The 21,257-nt window shown below is 40.2% G+C and overlaps 1 protein-coding gene across 8 annotated transcripts in view; it reads right to left on the bottom strand.

The window, feature by feature from the left end:
- Nucleotides 1-15,970: 15,970 nt before the first annotated feature.
- Nucleotides 15,971-21,257, bottom strand: part of TAPT1 (transmembrane anterior posterior transformation 1) — a 97,297-nt gene continuing 92,010 nt past the window's right edge. For all 8 annotated transcript variants that reach the window (XM_073342448.1, XM_073342449.1, XM_073342450.1 and 5 more), the window contains one exon: nucleotides 15,971-21,069. In XM_073342448.1, coding sequence (XP_073198549.1) covers nucleotides 20,840-21,069 — 230 coding nt within the window. In that variant the 3' untranslated portion in view covers nucleotides 15,971-20,839. The remainder of the gene's footprint in view (nucleotides 21,070-21,257) is intronic.

Raw genomic sequence — 21,257 nt, 5'->3', positions numbered from 1 at the left:
AATTCCAATTCAGCAGTCTCTCATTGGAGTCTGTTTTTGAAGGTTTTTTGTTGAAGAATTACAACTTTTAGGTCTGTAATCGAGTGACCAGAGAGCTTGAAGTGTTCTCCAACTGGTTTTTGAATGTTGTTATTCTTGACGTCTGATCTGTGTCCATTTATTCTTTTACGTAGAGACTGTCCAGTTTGACCAATGTACATGGCAAAGGGGCATTGCTGGCACATGATGGCATATATCACATTGGTAGATGTGCAGGTGAACGAGCCTCTGATAGTGTGGCTGATGTGATTAGGCCCTATGATGGTGTCCCCTGAATAGATATGTGGACACAGTTGGCAATGGGCTTTGTTGCAAGGATAGGTTCCTGGGTTAGCGGTTCTGTTGTGTGGTTGCTGGTGAGTATTTGCTTCAGGTTGGGGGGCTGTCTATAAGCAAGGACTGGCCTGTCTCCCAAGATCTGTGAGAGTGATGAGTCGTCCTTCAGGATAGGTTGTAGATCCTTGATCATGCGTTGGAGAGGTTTTAGTTGGGGGCTGAAGGTGATGGCTAGTGGCATTCTGTTATTTTCTTTGTTGGGCCTGTCCTGTAGTAGGTGACTTCTGGGTACTCTTCTGGCTCTGTCAATCTGTTTCTTCACTTCAGCAGGTGGGTATTGTGGTTGTAAGAATGCTTGATAGAGATCTTGTAGGTGTTTGTCTCTGTCTGAGGGGTTGGAGCAAATACGGTTGTATCGTAGAGCTTGGCTGTAGACAATGGATCATGTGGTGTGGTCTGGATGAAAGCTGGAGGCATGTGGGTAGGAATAGCGGTCAGTAGGTTTCCAGTATAGGGTGGTGGTTATGTGACCATCTCTTATAAGCACCATAGTGTCCAAGAAGTGGATCTCTTGTGTGGACTCGTCCAGGCTGAGGTTGATGTTGGCATGGAAATTGTTGAAATCATGGTGGAATTCCTCAAGGGCATCTTTTCCATGGGTCCACGTGATGAAGATGTCATCAATGTAGTGCAAGTAGAGTAGGGGCATTAGGGGACAAGAGCTGAGGAAGCGTTGTTCTAAGTCAGCCATAAAAATGTTGGCATACTGTGGGGCCATGCGGGTACCCATAGCAGTGCCACTGATTTGAAGGTATACATTGTCCCCAAGTGTGAAATAGTTATGGTTGAGGACAAAGTCACAAAGTTCAGTCACCAGGTTTGCCGTGACATTATCGGGGATACTGTTCCTGACAGCTTGTAGTCCATCTTTGTGTGGAATGTTGGTGTAGAGGGCTTCTACGTCCATAGTGGCCAGGATGGTGTTTTCAGGAAGATCACCAATGGATTGTAGTTTCCTCAGGAAGTCAGTAGTGTCTCAAAGATATCTGGGAGTGCTGGTAGCGTAGGGCCCGAGGAGGGAGTCTACATAGCCAGAAAATCCTGCTGTCAGGGTGCCAATGCATGAGATGATGGGGCATCCAGGATTCCCAGGTTTATGGATCTTGGGTAGCAGATAGAATGTTGGGGTTCCAGGGGTGTGTCTGTGCGGATTTGTTCTTTTGCTTTTTCAGGGAGTTTCTTGAGCAAATGCTGCAGTTTCTTTTGGTAACCCTCAGTGGGATCAGAGGGTAATGGCTTGTAGATGCAGCCTCTTGTTCATATTCTGACCTATTCATGATGACGACAGCACCTCCTTTGTCAGCCTTTTTGATTATGATGTGAGAGTTGTTTCCGAGGCTGTGGATGGCATTGTGTTCTGCACGGCTGAGGTTATGGGGCAAGTGATGCTGCTTTTCCACTATTTCAGCCTGTGCACATTGGCGGAAGCACTCTATGTAGAAGTCCAGTCTGTTGTTTCCACCTTCAGGAGGAGTGCACCCAGAATCCTTCTTTTTGTAGTGTTGGTAGGAAGGTCTCTGTGGCCTAGTATTTTATTCAGAGGTGTGTTGGAAATATTCCTTGAGTCGGAGACGTCAAAAATAGGATTCTAGGTCACCACAGAACTGTATCATGTTCGTGGGGGTGGAGGGGCAGAAGGAGGGGCCCCGAGATAGGACAGATTCTTCTGCTGGGCTGAGAGTATAGTTGGATAGATTAACAATATAGCTGGGTGGGTTAAGGGAACCACTGTTGTGGCCCCTTGTGGCATGTCGTAGTTTAGATAGTTTAGTGTCCTTTTTCTTTTGTAGAGAAGCAAAGTGTGTGTTGTAAATGGCTTGTCTAGTTTTTGTAAAGTCTAGCCACGAGGAAGTTTGTGTGGAAGGTTGTTTTTTTATGAGAGTATCCAGTTTTGAGAGCTCATTCTTAATCTTTCCCTGTTTGCTGTAGAGGATGTTGATCAGGTGATTCCGCAGTTTCTTCGAGAGCGTGTGGCACAAGCTGTCAGCATAGTCTGTGTGGTATGTAGATTGTGATGGATTTTTTACCTTCAGTCCTTTTGGTATGATGTCCATCTGTTTGCATTTGGAAAGGAAGATGATGTCTGTATCTGTATGAGTTTTTTCATGAAGTTGATAGATTTCCACTCCATACGGCTAAATTCAGTGCCTTGCATAACGAGAGGTTTCAGAGTAGCAGCCGTGTTAGTCTGTATTCACAAAAAGAAAAGGAGTACTTGTGGCACCTTAGAGACTAACAAATTTATTTGAGCATAATCTTTCGTGAGCTACAGCTCACTTCATCGGATGCATTCAGTGGAAAATACAGTGAGGAGATTTATATACACAGAACATGAAACTATGGGTGTTACCATACACACTGCCCTCTGCCATGTACATTGGTCAAACTGGACAGTCTCTACATAAAAGAATAAATGGACACAAATCACATGTCAAGAAATATAACATTCAAAAACCAGTTGGAGAACACTTCAATCTCTCTAGTCACTCAATTACAGACCTAAAAGTTGTAATTCTTCAACAAAAAACCTTCAAAAACAGACTCTAACGAGAGACTGCTGAATTGGAATTAATTTGCAAACTGGATACAATTAACTTAGGCTTGAATAGAGACTGGGAATAGATGGGTCATTACACAAAGTAAAACTATTTCCCCATGTTTATTCCCCCCCACCCCCACCGTTCCTCAGACATTCTTGTCAACTGCTGGAAATGGCCCACCTTGATTATCACTGCAAAAGGTCCCCACCCCTCCACCCCGCTCTCCTGCTGGTAATAGCTCACCTCAAGCGATCACTCTCATTACAGTGTGTATGGTAACATGGTTTCATGTTCTCTATGTATATAAATCTCCCCACTGTATTTTCCACTGAATGCATTCGATGAAGTGAGCTGTAGCTCACGAAAGATTATGCTCAAATAAATTGGTTATTCTCTAAGGTGCCACAAGTACTCCTTTTCTCTATGAGAATCTTTGTTTTCATTTAAAAATAAAAGTAAGTTTCTAGCTTTCATAGTTGCGGAAGAAGAAGATTATATTTCATGTATCAAAGTGCAGAAATGATTGTGACTTAAGTGATAGCAATTATAGATTTTGATGCACACATGTTATTGCATACTATGAATATCAGTTATGAAGAGACACACAGGTTTTTAATTAGTTCCAATGGTTTGCTTAGGGAATTGCCTGGAGGGAAATATGGTATATTGCCTAATTAATTAGTTCAGATTAAAGGGATCTTTACTGTATTGAAGTGCAAACGATATTGGTGCTTTCAACTTACATCCCAAACACTGTGGCATCGCACTGTTGTTGTTGTTGTGGCTTTTGAGCTTCGGGCAGGTCTACACTTAAAACACTGCATCAGCACACCACCGTAGCGCTTAAGTGAAGACACTCCTACACTAACAGGAGAGCCTCTTCTGTCAGTGTAGTTAATCACCTCAATGAGAAGCAGTAGCTATGCTGATGGGAGAAGCCCTCCCATCCACACAGCACTGTCTACACCAGGGGTACGTTGGTATAAATGCATTGCTCAGATGTGTGGATTTTTCACACCCCTAAGTGACGTAGTTATACCACTAGAAGTCTGTAGTGCAGACCCGGCCTTACACAGAGCTCTTGAAAAATATCTGAAGATGAGCTCTGTGTAGCTCAAAAGCTGGTCTCTCACCAATGGGAGCTGGTCCAATAAAAGATTTCACCTCACCCACCTTATTACAGCATGGGTAATTGAATTGGTTTTACTTAGGAGGAATCAGCTAGTCTTGAAGAATTGTCTTAAGCCATTTAAAAGTAAAACGTTCTTGTGAAATGTTTTACTCTGGAAATCCGTATTGTTTTTACTTTAAAAGAAGACACAGGAGAGGAGGGTAAAAAAGCAGTTAGCCTTATGGCTCTCTTACTACGCCATATTAACAGGGTGTGGTCTTGCTTTTCGTAATGAGACTTATTAAGCAGAGGGACAGGAACCCAAAGTAGAACAATTCATATCCACATTCTTCTGTGTCTCATTTTAACGGCTAAGTTCAGTAAGCCTGTTGGAGCGAAGGGATGATTCCATTTCCTGCCTGTCCGTGAATGCTCCACCATGGTTTCATAGTTTTTGTCTTAAGTATCTCATTTCCATTTCCAGTTAAGAAAACAACATCCATATATTTGACCCCTACCTGGAAACTGAAATGCGTAGAACAGCAAGGGAAAAAGTACATCAAGCAAAGTTTATAGCTTTCTTTTCTCCTTCACAGCATCACCGTCTAGGATTTCCCATCAAGATGGTAAGATTGTGAGTGCAGCCTGTATTGCATTTTAATTGCATGCTCCAGGTCCCGTAAAGTGAAAGGTCTGACTTATCTACAGATAAGGCTTAAGGGTGCAGAACCATTAAGTTACATTTATGTCTGTTATGATTTTAAAGGGAAACTAAAAATCTGGCACTCTGTATTACAGAGGCTGTCGAAGAATTTTATGTGTCTACCTCCCACTGAAATAATTTGGAATTAGTCACCTAAATATACTTAAAAATCTGGCCCAGACTACAAACTGTGTCATCCCACTTAGGACATGCATCTAAATGGGAGATGTCAGACACTGACCCTACAGCTGAGAGAGAATCTATGAACTGGCACCGTTGCCCAAAATAGTTGGGAACCTTTAACGTAGCCTACCCCTGCTGCTTCCATTTCACATACCCCATGTACCTTTAAAGCCTCAGAACCCTTATCTTCCTATTACAGACAGTCATATCTTAATGGACACCTTTGTCCATTTCCTAATCTTGATTTCCCAAAATCACCACGAGGGAATTATTTTTGTTTAAATACTGTTTTCGCTTACCTCCTTGCCTCACCCCAAAACTATGTATTTACCAACAGTGTGATATGACATGACTAACAGATCTCACCCACTGTTTGGCAGGGGTGGAATTAAACCATCCTATACCCTGACAGAAGAGCAAATTCCGGTGTCTTCCCTCACTGACTGGGCTGTAAAAGAATTCAGACAGGTAGGACTGTGGCTGAGCGAAGCTAAAACCAATTACCACATTGTTCAGCCAGCTGTTAGCACATGTAAATCCAGGCTAAGTGGGAAAGTGATTCATTTCTACATCAGTACATTTTAGAAGTGGATTTAATCTCATGTTTAAACAATACTCACACAAATATTTAAGAGCCAGATTTTCTTCAATCAATGTTTCTTTGGACACAAGCATAGAGCTGGCCCGTCTGCGACAATGCGTTCCTCAAGTTGCGTTTCAGTCAGCAGCCAAGAAACAAAGATAAGGTGTTTTCATTCCCATTGACCTCGGCCATCATGCTTTTGCACAATCAGAGAAGCAAACTGAGGCAAGCCTGTTAACATCTGCACCATTAGCAACACAAGTCATGGGAGCTGGAAAGAATTCCACACTAGCAAATGGACAAGGATGATGTAGCTTAGGTACAAAGGGCCAAATTCTGCTGTCACACTAGTGCAAGCCTACTGATGTAAACAGGATTGCACCAGGGTAACTGAGATCTGACCTTGACCCTCTGTGCCATACCAGTGCAGACCAGTCCTGCATCTTTAGAAGCTTCATTGTGGTTGTCACAAAATGAGAGTCAACAATGACCCAAGATTTGACGATACTTACCCAAAGAGAAAGGCTGCTGTTGTCTACCAGACTACTCTATCTAAACTCTTTGGAAGCTGGGGATGTTACCTATGTGCTGTACGTTCTATATAATCATTAGCCAGGTAGTCTAGAAAGCTCCAGTGGTGCAAGGGTTAAAGGTTTGCTTACATGTAGGAAAATCTTGAAAACCCCGAGATGTTTGATTTTACTATGGGATTTGGAGCAGAACAGTTCTTCAGTAGTTCATATTTTTGTATACAAATTTCCCACACTCCAGGTCACAAATCTATCCCATTCAAAAGGGAATCAGTGGAATATCTGAGACTAGCTTCTTTCTTTGTCTGTCATCAAACAGCATCATTATCACAGGAAACAAGCTGGGCTCTCAGTCATTGGCATGAGACATGATAGAATATTCTCTAAAATGAATTGCTGGATGTAACTGGACCGTTTATTTATTACAACATGAGGGCAAGTTAATAGGAAACTTTTGTGCTGGGACACAAAAGTTCATTATTTACAGTTAGAAAAAGAATTTTGAATGAGGCCATTTTCTGTTCGCCACTGTATGTTCAATCTACATTTAGTTAGTCCCAGTTTATTTGGGGCCATGTCTCACCTTGATGTCCATAAGCTGAGGGAAACCAAACCTGGCGAAAATCAGCTAGAAGGTAGAACAGGGCCTGGAGGTGAGTGAGGATCCTCAGCTGCTCAGTATGCACCCAATCACAAGAAAGCCTCCTCACAGGTACACACCATCTCAGGGGTCTGCATGGATCCAGGGATGGGAGAAGCCACCTGGTTGACACCTGGCTTCAGGGTGAGGGAGTCTTGCCAGTGGGAACTAGGTGTTAGGTCCCCAACACAACAACCAGCCTCACAAGCACTATTATCTGGGCTATACACCCTGCCAATAGACAATAGATGTACCACCCCTCACCGAGTCCATTCACAGAATCATAGAATATCAGGATTGGAAGAGACCTCAGGAGGTCATCTAGTCCAGCCCCCTGCTCAAAGCAGGACCAATCCCCAATTTTTGCCCCAGATCCCAAATGGCCCCCTCAAGGATTGAACTCACAACCCTGGGTTTAGCAGGCCAATGCTCAAACCACTGGGCTATCCCTCCCCCCTACTAGGCTATTCAAAGTACCCCCCTGTGGTATTCAGCCCCTGATTAGTGGATACCCTCAGAAATCCCAGCTCTTCCATTCCCAAAGGAAGCGTGAGTTTACCAGTTTTACCTTAGCCCACTGCTCTTGTATCACACACAGCACTTGGGAGTCAACTGTAGTAAACAAAAGGACATTTATTTAAGACAGACTAGAGATTCAAAGAGAAACAAGGGTGAGCGATGAAAACAAATGGTCACATACAAAACAAAATCATAAAATACGAACTAGGGCCTACACTTGTTACCTTTTCTATCCAGTAAAGATGAGTCTCACCCCAAAGTTCAGTCTTTTGCTGCATGCACTGGCCCCCAAGGAGCTATGATCCTGTCTTTCAGGAAGCTCCACCACACTCATTGAGGTTCCTTAGTTAATGGATCTAGAGTGTCTTTCCCCACCCTGTGATACACTGAATCAGTCTTCATTCCCAGCCAGGGTGTTCCACTTCCTGTCATAGCGTTCCTTTTCCTTTCAAGGAGTTTTGATGTTTATAGTTTGTCTTTGCTGGTTTTCCATGGACTTTTCTGGGTTGGTGCAAAGGTAGACAATTGAGCAATATGTTACATAATCCCCTAGCCAGGGAAGGGTGACAGTTCCCTCCCACTTGAATGGGCCATCACCAAGACTTATTTTTCCCCAGTGACTTGCTTTCCCTCCAAGACCATAAGGGCACAATTTTCAATGTAGTCACTTTATTCCTTATATATTACCAATACACATGATTAGGAGTATCAATAAGTTACAAGCGGTCAGTAGAGACCTCACATGTTACCCATTATGGAATAAATACCATGAAAGCAGTGTGTTAGGTGTTCTGAGTTTGTCAGGTCTCAGACAGAAGTTGCTTGTGAAGAACCAAGGGGCCTCAGAGTCACAGGAAATTGCAGCACTAACTTCCATTCGATCTGGTGTGTAGGTGCTGTTATTCAGCTGTGGGGTGAGGCAGCCCATTGCATCATGGTTCCTGAAGGAGCAGCACTTCCATAGTGGGGTGTGATGGGTCACCTGTGTAGAGGCAGTTGGCTGTCTGCAGATCTTGGGATATCCCCTAGCTAATGGGACCTAACACCCTACCCACTCCACCAGGGAAAGGGAGTAAAACCCACCTCCTCACTTAACAGTGATGAGAAAACTCCTTTACTAAAACTGCATGGAGTTCCCTGTGTATTTTATGGCCCTAATTTCAGATCTTCTTTTGGGATGAGGGGAAAAAGGCAAACAAAGAGATGCTGACTAGTCCAGAGGACATGACTATATTAGGACCAGTTTCTACTTAGCAGATTATGTATTGCATACACTCTTGCTATCCTTCGCTCTTCAAATGAGAATCAGGGGGTATCTTTCCTAAAGCAATGTTGGTAAAGAATCAGTGACACGCACTGCAATACTGCTGTCTGATACTCTTATGGGGGTATTTAGTAACAGATATTGGGCTGTTTGCTGCTGGCATAACTCCATTGACTTCAGTGGACAGACAATATAGCCCATTGTTTAAAAGGAGACAAGTGACACAATATCTAGTCCATATGTGTGCGCCCAGAATGAAAAAACAAAACAGGTTTCCTATTACATAGTGCTTCCACCAGATTAAACAATACAGCGTCTTTGTGTCTTTCTCTCTCTTGAAAAGCCTGTCTTTATTCAGGCTACACATATTGCCATGTTCTGCGTACAAAGTTGTGTTGGATCATATTAAAGAAATTCTGTATTAAAATCACAAATGAGTTTGATTCCCCAGAGTTTAAATTCCGGGGTATTACTAATTAAGAGGTCTCTTGGTTTTTGGTTCTGTTTCTCTCCCTCTATGTGTGAAACTTGCAAGCTGCTAATTGTGTTAGTACATTCTAAGACAGAGTCTGTTCTCAAAGCAATTCACAGAGAGAGAGACTCAAAGCAATACTCTAACAACAGAAACAGCACCCAGAGACTCCCCGCCCTTTTGTTGTATTAACAATTGTGATTAAAATAGAGATAGAGGATGTATGTGGATGGATGCTTGGTGTGGATAATAACTGAATGATCAGGGAGGTGCCAGCCTAAGAATCCAGTGTCCATCGGCTGAAGAAGGCGTCAAGTGGAAATAACCAGAGGACCTGCCCCCCCCCCCCGGAGGGCAGACTGGAATCCACCCAACAGCCTCAAGAATGGGAGAACCAGAGAACAAGATAACATCTTGGAGCCGTCAGGAATGTGCTATCTGCTGATTGATTCAGCAACAGCATGATGAAGCAATTCCCATAGACTGGCATAGGAAGAAATTCCTATAAAAATAGACTCTAAAAAGTGAGAACTTTGGGGTCTGATTCTGCAAACCAACTTCCAGGAGCATCAGATGAGCATCTGACAAGGCCCTGCTCCCTCCTCATGTCCAGGCCACCTGGCCAGTGGCTTGGCATGAGCAACTCTAAGGCTGGTAACTATGATAACAACCTTGCAGAACCTGTGTGTGTGGGTGTGTATGTGTGTGTGTGTGTTTGTATGAATGAATGTGTGAATAAATATGAGATTGAATGGAATGTTATAGCTATAACTAACTGCTTACTATGATTCTTTCTGTATTCACAATAAATGTGGTATTTTGCCTTTTTCCCTTTAATAAGATCCTGCTGGTTTTTATTTTATTGGTATAACAGTTGTACATTTGCATGGACTCATTTTCCAATCAGTCATATTTTCTTTTCTGGAGCTATCAAGTTTACTTTTGTCTACAAATCAAACTTTTTTGGGGAGCTAATTATATTAGTATTACTGTCCTGGGCATAATTAAATCATTATTGTCTCCTAAGAGCCAGATAAATGGCCCAGTTTTTGCAGGCTCCAGACTGCTTATAGAAGCACTCTATTCCCTGAAATTTACTTGTGGTTTTATACATGATGAAATTATCCTATACAATATTTGAGAGATTGGAGAAGACATTAAAACACTGTACTTAGAGCCTAAATACAAGATAACATTCTCCACATGCCTTTCAGGCCTCCTCTTAGCTGATTCAGCAATGAAACCATACTGGTGACTATTCGACAGCCCAAAAAATATTCAAGGCAACAGGTTACCAGAAACAGAGTATATGTCTTTATGACAAAACCAAGCTAGAACACACAAAACAGTATTAGGTTTCAGAGTAGAAGCTGTGTTAGTCTGTATCTGCAAAAAGAAAAGGAGTACTTGTGGTACCTTAGAGACTAACACATTTATTTGAGCATAAGCTTTTGTGAGCTACAGCTCACTTCATCGGTTGCATCCGATGAAGTGAGCTGTAGCTCACGAAAGCTTATGCTCAAATAAATGTTAGTCTCTAAGGTGCCACAAGTAAACCAGTAACTTAGCCGGCAATTTTCTGGATTGCCTAAGAACAATTTTGTGCTCCTTTCTTTTCCTCATGCAGTTTTGTTCCTGTGTGAAAATCCTCCTTTACAAACAAGACGTGTAAAGGAATGCTCATTTTCATATCATTGGAAGACCCAGAGAATATGGCCTGAATGAGGAGGATATTAGTCATGGAAAAACTCACATATCCAGTGACAGCAAGAAGGAGGCAGACTTGAAACCTGGCTCCCTTTCTTAGAGTATTTGAATGAGTCAACTCCAGTACCTAGAGTTAGAAAGATGGCATAGTGGCTGCTCCTACAAATGGTACCCAAGCCATCCGAGAACTGTACTGTTCAAAACGAGAACACAGAGCGCATAATGTCAAGTAAAGTGACCAGTCAGTATTTCCCTCCATTGGAAGTATAGCATTTTTTCTCCTTCATGCTGGGAGTTGTGGTTTGGTTGATTTGGTTTGAATACTAAAGGTTCAGTTCATCTGCTGTGTTTAAAAATGTTGGAAGGAAGAAACAAAACACTCATTGATTGCAGGAAAAGGGCATTGGAATTGTAATAGGTGCTTATGACCATTAGATGGTTTGTCAGATCAATGAAGCAAATGGCAATAAATACAATAAAAAGGGACAGAACAAAAGGTCAAACTCATGTTGCACACTTAACTATTTTCAACAGCAGACCCACAACCCCCCCAAGCAATCAGTTGCATGTAGCGGGAACAGGAATGGGACCACTCCTGGACTCAGTTATGCACATGCTTAAATGCTTTGCTGGACCAGGGCCAGACACGGGCTGGTGGAGCTGGACATAGATACCTACTGTACAAAATTGCCTACTAGAAATACTCTATGGTTTCAGTCTTTGCTTTAGGGCTTCAGCTATTTAAGAAATCCAAGGTTTCATCTATTTAAGAATTTCCTGTCACCTCCCATGTGCAGCCTAGGCAGCAGATCCAAATGCAACCCTGGTGTAGGCAGGCACAACAGATTTGCAGTATCAGACACATGCCAGAAAAGCACAGAATGTCTGTATTGAGGTGGCCCATCATGCTAGTTCTGCCATTTCCAAGCGTCTTAAGCTGTGTTGTCAACACAAATTCTTCCTCATGAAACATTCTGTTGAATCTGAGCTCAGAAGATAGTTGTTGGATCAGCCTAGTTGTATCTATCAGGTCCTTTGCTTTCATAATATGTTTTCAGATAAGCTACTAATACAAGATTAAGACCCAGTGCCAGGCTCATTGTCTCATTACAGCTACTGGTTTTGGGTGTTCAGAAGGGTGGAAGATGTTAACTAATCTGGACATGAGGTCCCATTGCTTAGAGGTGAAAAAAATCTGAGAGTGATATTCAAAGAGCAGTTTTCAGTAGAAACAAGTTAGCTCAGGTCCTGCTGCTCAGGCCAGAGGGAAGTTCCCTGTTGGCTATGTCACAAGAGTTGCTGCCTTCAGACGATAAGGGTCCCTGGTGAAGTCTCAGCTTCAGTGAGATGTGGGACAACCAGTCCTGCAACCAGCTGCAGGATTCCTATTTGTACTGGTTAGCCCTATGCCTGGAAACCAGCTATAACAAACTGCCTGGTCTGATTTTTGCATATGAATCTACAGATTTAGTAAGCAGTTTGGGAGAGAAAAGCAGTATAAAGTCCCTAATATTTCCCTCTCCTCACTGAGCTGAAGGTCCCACTTCTGGGGATGAGCAAACAGTTCAGTAAAACGACCTAGCTGCAGCTATGATAGAGTTCTGTGTTGTGCTGAGCCACCTCAAATTCCTGTTGAAGGTCCGTGGGCATTGGCGGCACTCAACATCTCATAGGATCCAGTTATTACACTCACAGCCTGCTTCAGTGGGGCCAAGTGTAATCTGAGTGCAGGAACTTCATCATCACCGTGGTTGGATGTAATAAACTTTGAGCACTTGCAGGGAGGACACTTTTCAAACTGGAACTTTAGCTCCTACCACAGGAGAGCCAATGGCTGTAGAAGAGCAGAACTGGGGCAGGATTAGGGCTTGAGTTGTATGAAGTTGCATAGTCTGTCTTCCCCGAGCAACAAAATAGCTCCATTTTAAAAAGGAACTTTGTTTAGTACCTTCCTTTGATCCAAGATACACATTCCCATCCCAGGTCCTGCCATAAGATCCCAGCACAGCTGGTCTGAGGTATTTGTACAATAACTTATTTGTTGTACAAAAATGTGCTGATCATAACATATGCAGATTTAAGGCTTGTGATTAATACTGAATAAGCTACTACTACGAAGCATGTTTGCCTGTACAAACATATGAGGATTAATTTTCTATTTCACAATGTTTGCTTGGTGCTTTACATCATCATCCCTAACAGAATCCACCATCTGAGGAATCAGTCCTGCAGACTAAATCTCTGTGTCTGCATGGAATCCTGCCTATGCAAAATAGCTTGCTGGACTGGGGTCTAAGATGCGTCTTCAACTTCCTTTGGTGCTCAGTATCTCATGGGCTTAGGTGAACAGACCACCACAGATAAAACTGCCCTTGGTGATCAGGTTAGCAGAGTATTGCAAATTATTTAACAGTGCTTTTCCTTGTATGGAGATGAATACAATGAACTAGCGGTGGAATCCTGGCCTTATTAGGTACGTCTACTCTGCATTTTAAAACCCCACAACAGCTGGTCTCAGAGTCCAAGTCTACAGACTCTGGCTCATGCTACAGCACTTAAAACAGTTGCATTGACATTTGGCTCTGAAGACAAGGGAGAGAGGTGGGCTTCAGAGCACAAGCTCCAGCCCGAGGCACAATGTTTACACTAAAAGAAAAGGAGTACTTGTGGCACCTTAGAGACTAACCAATTTATTTGAGCATGAGCTTTTGTGAGCTACAGCTCACTTCAGAAGTGAGCTGTAGCTCACAAAAGCTCATGCTCAAATAAATTGGTTAGTCTCTAAGGTGCCACAAGTACTCCTTTTCTTTTTGCGAATACAGACTTACACGGCTGTTACTCTGAAACCAGTGTTTACACTGATATTTTTAGGGCCTTAGTACAAGCCCTGAGAGCTTGAATCTGTAGACTCTGGCTCTGAAACTCGCTGTGGTAGGTTTTAAAATGCAGTGTAGACATACCTATCAAAGTCAGTAGCAACACTCCCACCATCAAAAGTATTACTGAATGACAGATTATCTAGTGGGCATCAGGTTGATGGATTGTTCTAGAGGTGTGAAACGAAAGACCAAATAACTTGGAAATTGATTTTTTTCACAGTTACAAAAATGAAAATGGGCCCACTAATGGGTTCCCCCCCGCCTTCCCGCTTGCTCTTACTATTTTTAGATTTACCCAAAGCTCCATCACTAGATCAGGAACAAGTTTAATGATCTTCAGTTTCCTCTTACATATTCAAACAGCTCAATTTTAGATCCTCTCTGATTGCAGGTCCTGTTGTTTGTGATGGGGAAAACACAACGTGCTACCAAGACACAAAGAATTAACAAGCTCAAATTTACAAGGTGGATAAATTTGTTGCTATGCTAGAGATAAGAGACAAATGGAAAAGAATTCTTTAGCTTCATAGAAATCTCCACACCATTCACCTGTGACAAACTGCTTAACTTCACACTCCCATGAATCATGTTCATGTGACGCCTTCTAATATGCAGAGGTACCTTTTAGGTTTCATAACTATGAGAGATGGTCTAGTTGCGTAACTTAGTAAGTCAGTTAAGGCCCTTCTAGTGAAAATAAATTTCAGAAGTCATAGAAGGTCATTTGTTTCTTGAAGTCAATAGAATGAACACAGTCCAGCCCTCTAAAATGCAAACAGTAGCTATTTAAAAGGACATTATGAAGAGGAAAGATCCCTCCATTTAATATTGCCGAAGAAATCAATTCCAATACAAAGTTAGGATTTCATCAGCTGATTAAAAGTGTGCTTGAGACTAGTTTGCTCACTTAAATTACAGTGTGTCCTAGTTTGTAAGGCACAAATGTGTCACTCTTTTGCACTCCATTTTAGTAACATTCATGTGGCAGAACAATTTCAGTTGTATAACTTTATATAGGACATGGACAGTTATGAATAAAGTCTATTTGTTTCACTTGTGTCCCGTCCCCTCCACCCCCAAAATAAATTCAAATTTCCTATTTATAAGACAGCACAGCTGTGAATTAGCATTTGAAGTTTGCCATAATAAAGTGAGCACTTACTTCATTAAGATGCGATTTACTGGCATGACAAAAACAAGTTGCTTTATTAAAACTGTAATTGAAAAAATAGATAGATATTTACAGTAAAGGAAACTTCTTAACAAAATCAAACCACTAAAAATGAGAAATTTACACAATACATAAACCCTAAATTATGATGGACTTAAATAAGTTAACAGAATACTCATGATTATAAAACCTACTTTGGCTTGAGGGGAAATTCTGCTTGGCTGATGAACATTTGAAAGGCTGCAAACCTTTCGTAGCTTAATAAAATATTCCTATGGAAAAAGTTTGGTAGTTAAAGACCAACAAAATGCATCTCGTGTGCCCTATCAGTTTTCTATGTATGGTTTTAAAATTCATTTGGCAATTCATTTTAGCTTAAAGACAGCTGGGGCAATCTGGTTTCAATTCTTTTTGAGATACATGGATGCCACATGCCCATTTATTCATTATTTCTCAATGATCTGAAATAAAACAAGACAGGATGACTGAAATTTGCAAGCAAAGAGAATGAAATCCACAAAAATGTAAATAAATGGGATACACAATGCATAGCTGGGTCTGGCTGGTATTTGCCACTGTACTTTCCCTGACTTCAGCAAATCAGTTCTGGGGTTATAAAGAGGAAACATGGTAGAATGTAACCAGATTAAGTTTACAAAGGATGTAGTGCTCTTTCCTTCAAGGTGCAGGTCAGACTAAATGTTCAAAGAATCAATGTTAAGTGTTCAGCCTGGGAACCAACAATTTAAGAGAGCCTGGTGCGACAGACACCAATGTACTTTACATCCCAATTTGGTGCCTATAATACCAGATATTCAAACAGTCCAACGAAAAGTTTGTGTGCTCACAATTGCCCTCTGATCAACAACCCTTTCTTAAACACACCTTTGTACTACTCTGATGCAGCAAAGCACTTAAGCATGTTTTAACTGAGTGAGTGAGTAGTCCCACTGAAGTCACTGACTTCTCACATGCTTAAATCATGCATGACTTACTGCTTTGCTGGACTGAAGCCCAGGTAAGCATCTTCTAATAGCTCCTTTTACTGTCATTGGCTCCAGGTAACTGTCATTCACACTGTAGCTTTTTGTAACAAAAAAAACAACAAAAAAGTCAGATTTTACTATTGCTGAAGCCAAACTATTACCTTTTAATTTCTCTCTCAAAATCCACAGGTATTAGTTTGTAGAACATGAGCTAAAAAGTTAAACCTATAACATTTTACTTATTTCTAATAAAATACATAAAAGTGTGCTACCTTTTAAAACATCTTTCCTCTTTTTCCTAGGGCAGTTGATGAGACCCATTTAGAGGTACCAGCCTAATTAAAATTTAAATATGAATTCCCATCTAAAGATATCATTTAGCTAAATAAAAACTTGCTACCAGATCAGCCATGGATAAGGTATATTTATAATTTGAGTACCGGTATATTGTTTTCCAAGTTCTTGCTCATTTCTGAGCTTTATTTTTGCTATATATTGTCTCAGTTACTATTTTTACATGGTTATCTACTTCTTGGTTCATTTCCCTTTGTAATAAAGCTTCACAGGAACTAAGGAGTGCTTTTTAATACATCAGATTTGCACATACTGACAGATTATGTTAAGTATCTGACAAACGTGCTCCTGCATGAATAAAGAAATGGCCATAACATGACATCCATTTTTGGTAGTCACATTTAGGCACTTAAGTTTTATACATCTGCTGAAACTGTTGAACTGTATGCAAGTTAGGAAGGAGATACAGGAGTCTCATTTTATAAACTTACCCTTGGCTCTACAGAGTTTCCTGCCCATCACTTGAGTTATTATATGAAGTTCCATGAGTGGCAAGTGAGTACATCTTAGAAATGCACAAACAGCACTTTGACCTCCACCCGCACAAATCTAGGTAGGGGAGATATTTAAATATATTATAAGGCACTTGTGAGTGCTTTGTAATAATTTTGTAAATATTTTATAAATATTATTCTATTTAAATAATCTCATTTATTCCTTCTCACAAGTCATACAATGGCAGATGCTGCACTGCGCCAGGTAAGAAGTCTACCTCCAGTAGACTGCTTGGTACAGTACAAATTACAAGAACACAACTTCTGGCAAAATGGAGCAGTCAGCGGTGTCCATTTAAACGCCTGATTGGCTGATCGTTCAGTAGTAACATAAGCCCATACTGTACTGTGATTCAGCACTCTATTAAAGACCACCCAGGGAAAATATTTGCTACTTAGCTATAAGTTAATTATAAAAACTCTTAACTTCTCCCTCCCCAACTGCATATCTACCCTGTAAAACAGGTTGGCCAAACTACAACTGATCGTACATTTGACTTTCCCCTGCTTGTCTCAGTCCGTCCATCAGAAACATGCTCCTCCTCACCAAGTCTAGGAAAATCATCAAGAGCAGACACACTAGGAAGAGAAAGGATGAAGAGGGTACAATGCAGAGGGGAAAAACAGAGAACAAGAAACTGTAGGAGGAGCCTACAGTGTCAGGTGGTCTTGCAGAGCCCGAGCTACACATCCACACTGCTATTTTTAGCATGCAACTCGAGCCCCACTAGTGGGGGTTTGTCTACCCAGGCTGGGAGGCCTGCTCCATCTGCAAAGCAGACAAGCTTATATAACTGGAGACACTCAGGAAAATTAACGTGAATGAACGAAAACTGTGAATTTCAATCAAGTTAGTTGAACTGCATTAAACCCCAGTGTGGACACATACATTCAAAATGAAAGTGACCTTAAAACCAAGTGAGGGCCACAGACCACATATTGCAAATTTAACTGCCCCCTTTTCATCCTTCTGTACATGCTACTTTACCAGATTATATACTGCACCAAACTTTATTAGTGTTGGGGAATAGTCTATCACGTTTGGAGAGGGTAATCTAATAAAGGATTGTGAGTAGAAGGGCAGTTAGAGGGGTGATGGAAGGCTGGCAGTTCTGGAAGGCTGTGAAATTTGCAGGACATGGTCTGTAGTGTACAGTAGTAGTGATATGTGCCTGCAGGTGGAGGAATAGAGGGTCTCTACAGATAGGCATTAATATTTACTTCTAATTTCTTTGCTTTTGTGGAGAGATTTGTCAAGTATATTATGTGTAGCAACCTTAAGTGCTTTGCAATGAAATCTTCTGTTTATTAGTTCCCTAGGTTTTTTTAATGGTTGAAAGGGAGTGGGAAAGACAAACCTGTGGGGGAGTAGAAATGCAGCAACCCTGTTGTAAGATAAAAACTGACATAAATGGGTAGTTACTGAGAGCGAGTTGGCAACCTACCCCAGTCAGTCAGGTTTGGATTGTCTAGTTCCCATCAATCAGATTTGCATTTGCATCAGTTCTAGTTAGCACACCTCTCTAAAAAGTTTTAAGTGGATAGACAGTGTTCAGTACAAACTAGGATGACAAGGAAAAATTTCAGCTAGAGCCCTATTTTGAAGACTTCTATTAAAACATTCTGAAAAGAAAGCAAGTATGTATGGTTTGTATGAAGTACATAAATAATCCAGACATCATAAAAACTAACCCTGCATGATATTTTAGAGAGAAAAAAAGATGTATATCCCATTTTAAGCCCCTGTTAGAACACAATCCTAACTATGGAGTTGCTACCAGTCAGCTGCAAAGCGTGTGCACAGAATAAATGGAAATACAATATATTTAATAAGCTACATTTTAAATGGTCACATATTTACAAATCACATTTCTATAGGAAGGTTTTTTAAAAAATCTGCTATTACTGCAACTAACTTTTCTATCACTAAGAGTTGGGATTTTTTTTTTTTTTTTTTTTTAACTTTTGCGTTTGACAACACTTTGTATAGTCAGTTCTGTTTGTTTGTGCAGGTCTTTCTTACAGTAAGGGAGGAAAGACACTAGGAACAGAAACATGGAATGTAAAACCACAAAAATTAACAGGATGATATAAGGGCAATTGAAACAAAAAACCATACTTTTAAAAAAAATGGACTGGATTTCAATTTGATTCTGTCTCTAAACAATTAGCATTCAGATTAACAGTAGGCTGAAATTAGTACATCCTGTGGGTTTGACATAGTGATGAATACAGAAGAACAAAACCAGTATTAAAACCAGGTCTAAAGTAGGCCGCTTGTCCTGTGCTTGCAAAAAATAAGTTCTTCATAGTGAAACCAGAATATGCAGAAGTTACATCGCAGTATTCAAAATTGACAACTGTTGCAAAGAAATCCAGTCTATTCTTCTCCTTTTTTTTAAACAAAGATTACGAAATTGAATTTTATTGAGTTTCACACAAGAAGCACTTATAAAATTGGTACAGAATGTCATTTAACAGATGAAAATCATTCCAAGTTTCCTTTAGCAACTGCTAAATAACTGAAAAATTCACAGATCTGAATTTAATTTTAATGTGTAAATTTCTCAATGAGCATAAAATACACCCAAAATAAAAGCATTTTAGACTCTCCTCTTCCCCTCGCCCCCAACCATTTCAATTGATTCTGGACACTACTGCAGCTGCTGTTGGTGGGAGAGGAGAAGGGGCAACAAGAGGCTCCCTTTAGAGCAGATGATGTTGACTTGTATGATAAAGCCATTTTTCATGACAACTTCACATTCTGATCAGTTTCATAACATTATTTGTGTACATTTCTGTGTTCTGTCATATTAATACAACTCTGCAGATTTTAGGAATTAGCATGTATTCTTCCACAGTTCGTACTCATAAATCAAATATTAAATTTTGGCTTTTCCACTCTAACAGATTACAAATTAGTTAATAAAAAAATCCTGTGGTCTGTTCATCACTGAAATATCTGTATCACATCAAAAATCCAAAATAAAATTCGAAGGGAAATAATTTAGCAGACATCAACTTAAATCTTTTGAAAGGTTTTTGAAAATAGAGGTTAAGGTTATATTTTAACAACAAATGTAGGATTCATCACTGGATGAAAGATTGTCTTTTGATTCAGTTCTCTAGCCTAGTTATTGAGCTGAAATGCAATTCATTCTTGAGGGATTCAAAGTGCCTTTCATCAATTCCCCCAACCTTGCCACACACACCAGAAATTAAGATGCATTATACTTCATAAAACCAAGCGTTTCATAACAAAGCTATTCACATCTACTTAAGTTTGCTTAAAATCCACCAATTAAAATGGACACTTCTGATTTTCTGTTTAAATTTCTATGGGCAATTTTTCCAGCTAAGGTAATATATGGATGCCATTTTTATCAACTTGTTTAAACTAAAATGTAGTGAGTAATTATTTCTTCCATTGCATTGGAATTATCTGGAATTAATGCAACACTGGTGTTGCTGGCTGCAGTTCACACTACCTTTTCTCAATATAAAGAAGAGTCACTTTGTAACAAAATGTTTCCCATTGCAAAAAACAAGCCTCAGCTTTTTTTTAAAAAAGCCTTTCATATAGCATTTATAAATGTATATAGTTTGCCTTGCAGAACACATTGTTATTGAACAGAAAAATGATGAAGCTGTGTTTGCCCAGTTTTGTGGAACCTTTACTGTATTTCTCTGTATTTGTGATCCATTTCCCTTGCTGGTTTAGATTTTAGATAAAATACTATGCAGTAGGTCTTTCATTTAAGATACTGTAGTATTTTATTCTAATTCTGATACATCTTCAAAGATTTTTCTGGTGACAAGAATAATTATCTTGACTTACTGTTTAATCTACCAGTGCTTTTTTATGTACTCGTTGATAAGTACAAGTTTTGAAATCTGCAGCTGTTTATGAAAACAACATGAGACTGGAAAGATGAGCTTCCTATTAAAGTTGTCACATATTCCCAGGTATATCCTTATATTGGAGAGACCTTGATGAAAAATGATATATTCTGGAAGCATGGTTTCAAAAAAAATCAAAACAGGAGTTTGATTTTTTCAGTCTATTTCCACAACAGCGATACTGTAGCTCTGCCAAATAGACAAGAGGCTCACAATCCATTATATTTTCCAAAGAGCCAAGTTAAAGATTTCTGTTACTTGATCTGACCAGCTACCAAGCCTACTTACTTGTAAAAATTAATATTCATTTGCCATTAATAATTTAAGTTTTTAAATAAATATTGAAGTGCCTTTTTTGGCAACTGTCCATTCTGGTAGCATTCGCTGTCCCAATAGCTCAGTATCCTAAGCACATCTATTCAGAAAACTTAGTCAATTCTATTTCCACAAATAGTAAACCTGTCTATCTCCAACAAATCTTTCTTTGAAGATCTGTGTTTTAATTCTGAATTGTCTTGGCTTATATCTTTATCTTCTCCATCAGGAGTCGTCAGGAATTGATCAGAGTTGCTTGTCACAAGTAAAGATGTATTATTTTCCTTCTGATGTACGGGCTGATTGGTAACTGATGCAGAGAAACTTTCGTCTGTGGAAATACCTGTTGGAAGAGCAGAAAATCAGAATTAAAAAAAGTGTGTTAATTGTATAAGCACATCAATGAATTTGAAATTGACAGATCTGTCCATCATCAAAGCTGCACTGAGGGCTGAAAAAGTTAGCCATGAGAACAATAAAAGTAGTACAAAACAATATGAACCAGTTTTGGAAACCAGATCATAGAATATA

This window comes from Lepidochelys kempii, chromosome 4, assembly GCF_965140265.1.
Source record: "Lepidochelys kempii isolate rLepKem1 chromosome 4, rLepKem1.hap2, whole genome shotgun sequence".
In the NCBI taxonomy this organism is placed as follows: Eukaryota; Metazoa; Chordata; order Testudines; family Cheloniidae; genus Lepidochelys; species Lepidochelys kempii.
The sequence above is the reverse complement of the archived record's forward strand: the minus strand, read 5'-3'. Positions and strand labels throughout refer to the sequence as shown.